The 4,014-nt window shown below is 44.6% G+C and overlaps 1 protein-coding gene across 1 annotated transcript; it reads left to right on the plus strand.

Annotated features, from left to right (window-relative positions):
• The first annotated feature begins 670 nt into the window (after positions 1-670).
• LOC121870568 (CCR4-NOT transcription complex subunit 11-like) lies at positions 671-1,468 on the plus strand. Its single transcript, XM_042372399.1, has one exon. The coding sequence runs from the start codon at positions 671-673 to the stop codon at positions 1,466-1,468; it is 798 nt and encodes a 265-aa protein (XP_042228333.1).
• The last annotated feature ends 2,546 nt before the right edge of the window (positions 1,469-4,014 follow it).

Here is a 4,014-nt window from a genome sequence, read left to right on the forward strand (position 1 = left end):
TTATTCCTCGTGCTTATTTTTACAGGTAGAAATACTTTCATTGGGAATATTTGTAATGTATGATGAATCCGTGTCCGTGAGTAATTTTTGTAGATAGGATCATTCCCCATATGTTCAGGTTGGATATATTAACCCGTTATTAATCTTCCAGGTCATGTCGATGGGAGGAGATGAGGAGGGCGTGATGGCGTTGAGTGAGACTTCTGTTCTCTCTCCTGGCATATTCACCAGCGCTGCTGTCCTGTCGAAAACCTGCCAGGCCCCGCCACCAGGGTACCATCACCTCAGCTCCATCACTGCTACCACCACTAGCACCACCGCTACCACCACCACCACTGCTACCACTACCACCGTCTCCCACATCCCTCGGCATGTACTCACACCTACTTTTAATCTGCTGACCACATCTGACAGTGATATTTGTGGTGGTGCTGTAACTGTCAGCCAGTCGAGAATTAACAATCTCTCCCAGACAGCTGCTGCGCAATTCAGTCGAAGCAGTCACCCCTGTGCGCCTGGCAGTGATGATTATTCAGTTTCCTCTACTGGTGTCGTTCATCCAGTATTGACATCTTCCAAACCTACAATGTCAACAACAGTGAATTCCTCTGTCACCTGCCTGCAAGTTTATCGTGATCTCACTACTACTACCCTACCCTCTGTCTCATCCATGCCGTCTATTGCCTCCAGTGTAACCAGGTCTCAGCGCTGGTCTTATAAGAAAGCACTGTTGCCGTGTGAGAGTAAGTCCTCTTCTACAGTCCTTCCCGGAATCCAGTCGACTGAAAAAGGCAGTACGCCCGTGTCCTCAGCATCAAAGAAACATTTATTATATTCTCTAGCCAGCAGAGACAAAACGATTTTCTCGTCAGTCGTTCATCCTCCATTCTTAACTACTGTTCCTACTTCTCCTCTGGCCAGCAGGCAGGAGGCGACCACTCTGCCAGTTGTAAATCCATCACGGTCATCGATTCTTGTACCCTCTTTAAGAAACAACTCTCAAACGACTCCTGCAAAAGTCGCTCAGCTAACTTCATTATCCTCTGTTACGTCACCCATTGTTTCTCCTGTGAGCAGCCAGCCCACTGATTCACCTTTGAACAATCTTAGACCATTGTCTCCTTATACAGCAGACACAGAGACCAGTCAGACAACAGTCAACCTTGTTTCGTGTTATACAGAATCCATTCAACCTTCATCTCACCTTGACATCAGCAACCAGTCTTGGGTTAAGAGCAGCACTAGGGAGATTACGGCCACTTCAGCATCTCCACCGGTAACCACCACTTACGTGAGGCCCATCAAACTCTCGCGATTGGTTAGGACCATGTTCGAAGAGGCCTCCATAGAGTATGCTTCTGCCATCCGCACTGCTGCTCTCTTCCCCGACACGCACTTCTCCACCTCCACTACTACTACTACCACTAGCACTACTGCATCACCCAAGCTTCCTCTTTGTAGCAAGTAAGTTTTTATGTAAATTATATTTTTTTTATGTTCATTATATTTTTTTGGCCATATTAATCTATGGGTTACACATCCGAATTAAATTCCGCCCAAAATTTGGTAACCGTTATTATTGGCACTGCTTATTAATGAAATACCATTTATTTGTACCGAAGGCATATATTTCATACAGAGTTCATGAATCTGACATTAAAGTTTGATGTAGCTTATTAAGCCGACAAGGTTCTCAGTCTGTGAATCAGGGGCGGTAACTGACAAATGGTTTCGTGGGTAAGAACCGCCAGGCTTTTGGTTCAGATGAGGTTTTGTAAACATTTTACTCAATGTATTTCTTAACTTGTGTAGGTGTTGACGGTATGTTGGTTAGTTTACTGCTTACATCTATGTACTGTATTGAGTACTCTACTGTCAGAGGCCAAACGTTCTAAATGATTTATAGACATTGACTTGTATGACAGAATTAGCCTATGATATTGTTACGACCCTCCTTTCGCCGCTTACCCAGCCTCCACCACTGGTTACCAGCGGCTAGGGTCATACGTACAGAAGCCGTAGTAGATATCTCACAAGTGTCTTTGAATTACCACTGGCTGTTCCACCAATCTCCGGCAATTTCCCGACGACCAGTATCAGTGTACAGACAAACAACAGTCAGGGAGACTTCCACCAGGTAACAGAAACACACTTGTGCTCTGTAGTCTGCTTTAATAATCACTAATTCTTCACAACACTGTTCACAGGGTAATGGCTTCACAGCTGGACCTCCCACTTCGATTATATAGTTAGCACACTACCAGGTACAATTCCTTAGTCTTTTCACTTTATATTGATCACAACAATTCCACAATACTTGCACAACAATTATATTCAGATGTCTTACTAAAGTGGCAAATGACTTTGCCCTGGGAGAGGAGAGAGAGAAGGAAAGCGTAGAAACGGGAAGTAAAGTAGTAGGGGGGTGATAGCAGGTGGGTTGTCCACCGAGCTGAGACGAGTTGATATATACACTAACGGAATCGCGACGCCACCCTCCGAGAGGCTCCACATTTTCTCACTGTAGTGCATTAAAGTAGACCACATTTTTGGTTTTGCCAATAGCAGCAAGTATGTACAGATTTTTGCCAGTTCCCACTCTGGAGCCTCCAGCATAGAACTGTCCATGAGAGAAGCAAGGAAACACCAGGTTTAGGCCAACCATCTTAAGGGACTGTCCTTGGCTTTTGTAGATGGTCATGGCAAAGCTCACTTTAACCGGGAACTGAAGTCGCTTGAACTCAAATGGCAGGTCACTGGTGATGAGAGGTATCCTTGGTGTAAAAACGTCCTCTCCTTTAGCTTTTCCTGTCAGTATTGTAGCTTCCAATACATGTGGCATCATGTCCTTCACCACCAGTCTTGTGCCATTGCAGAGGATTGGTGGTTCAAGATTTCTTAAGAGCATTATAGGAGTTCCAATCTTGAGAGTGAGGTGGTGAGGAGGCATTCCAGAGGGCTCCAAAGAATTAAGGAATTCTGCAGAGTACTGGACTGCTTGGTCCTGGTCGATTACTGTATCAACCAGATTTGAATGAGGTCTCACTGCCTGGAAGCTGTCTGAGTAGAGTCATGTTGATTTCAGCCACTGTTTCATTCTTTGGTGCCAGAATTGCGCGTTCACGCAGCCACTCGTGATCCTTGTAGTGGTGAATAATGTTTGGGTAGACCATATTAGTGAGCTCAGTTGAGGACTTTACAACATTTTCACATCCTTGAGGAATGATTATTTGTCCTTCTGAATCAACAGGGAAAGTTCCATTCCCAATCTGTAGTAGAAGGTTTGCAAACCGTCCAGCATCCCGATCTCCTTGTAGATGTACTCTCATGTTTGTGGGTAGGGTGAGTGTCTGAACACTTCTCCAAAGGTATGATGCCTTGAGGCATTCATCCCAGACTATGAAGCTGCATTTTTCTAATAGTTTTGCCTTTGCCGATCTTTTTTGGATATTGCACACTGGATTCTCATTGTGAGCGAGGTTGAGAGGCGACCTGGGGTCCAATGGTGTTGTAATGAACGTATAGTATGAGAGTTGTAGTGACTGTGTGGTGCTGGTATTGTAATGAACGTGTAGTACGTGTGTTGTAGTGAACGTGTAGTAGTATATGTATAAGGATAAAATTACCTATAATACGTGGGATGTGATATGACTTTTCAACCTCTGTGTGGTTTAACGGGTCGGGTCGATTTGGGTGTGTCGGATCGGATTGGTTGGAGTTTTTATGGGATCCCCACATGACACTTGCTATCCATGGCAAGTTTGGTCCGGGCGGCTCATTCGCTAGTCCACGGTAGGACACCACCCCCCGGGAGGCTCCACATTGTCTCACTGTTCAGTCCCCAAAACTTCTTCTTCCATCAATAGTTCATTAACGGTGTATGTAAGTTCCACTACAACGGTACAGCAAAGTATATTTTTTTGGCATTAAATTGTTATTATTTTATTGTCTAATCATCACTACATATAACACCATCCATCATCACAACATATAACACCATCCATCATCACTACA

This window comes from Homarus americanus, unplaced genomic scaffold (genome assembly GCF_018991925.1).
Source record: "Homarus americanus isolate GMGI-L3 unplaced genomic scaffold, GMGI_Hamer_2.0 scaffold56333, whole genome shotgun sequence".
NCBI classification, from domain to species: Eukaryota; Metazoa; Arthropoda; class Malacostraca; order Decapoda; family Nephropidae; genus Homarus; species Homarus americanus.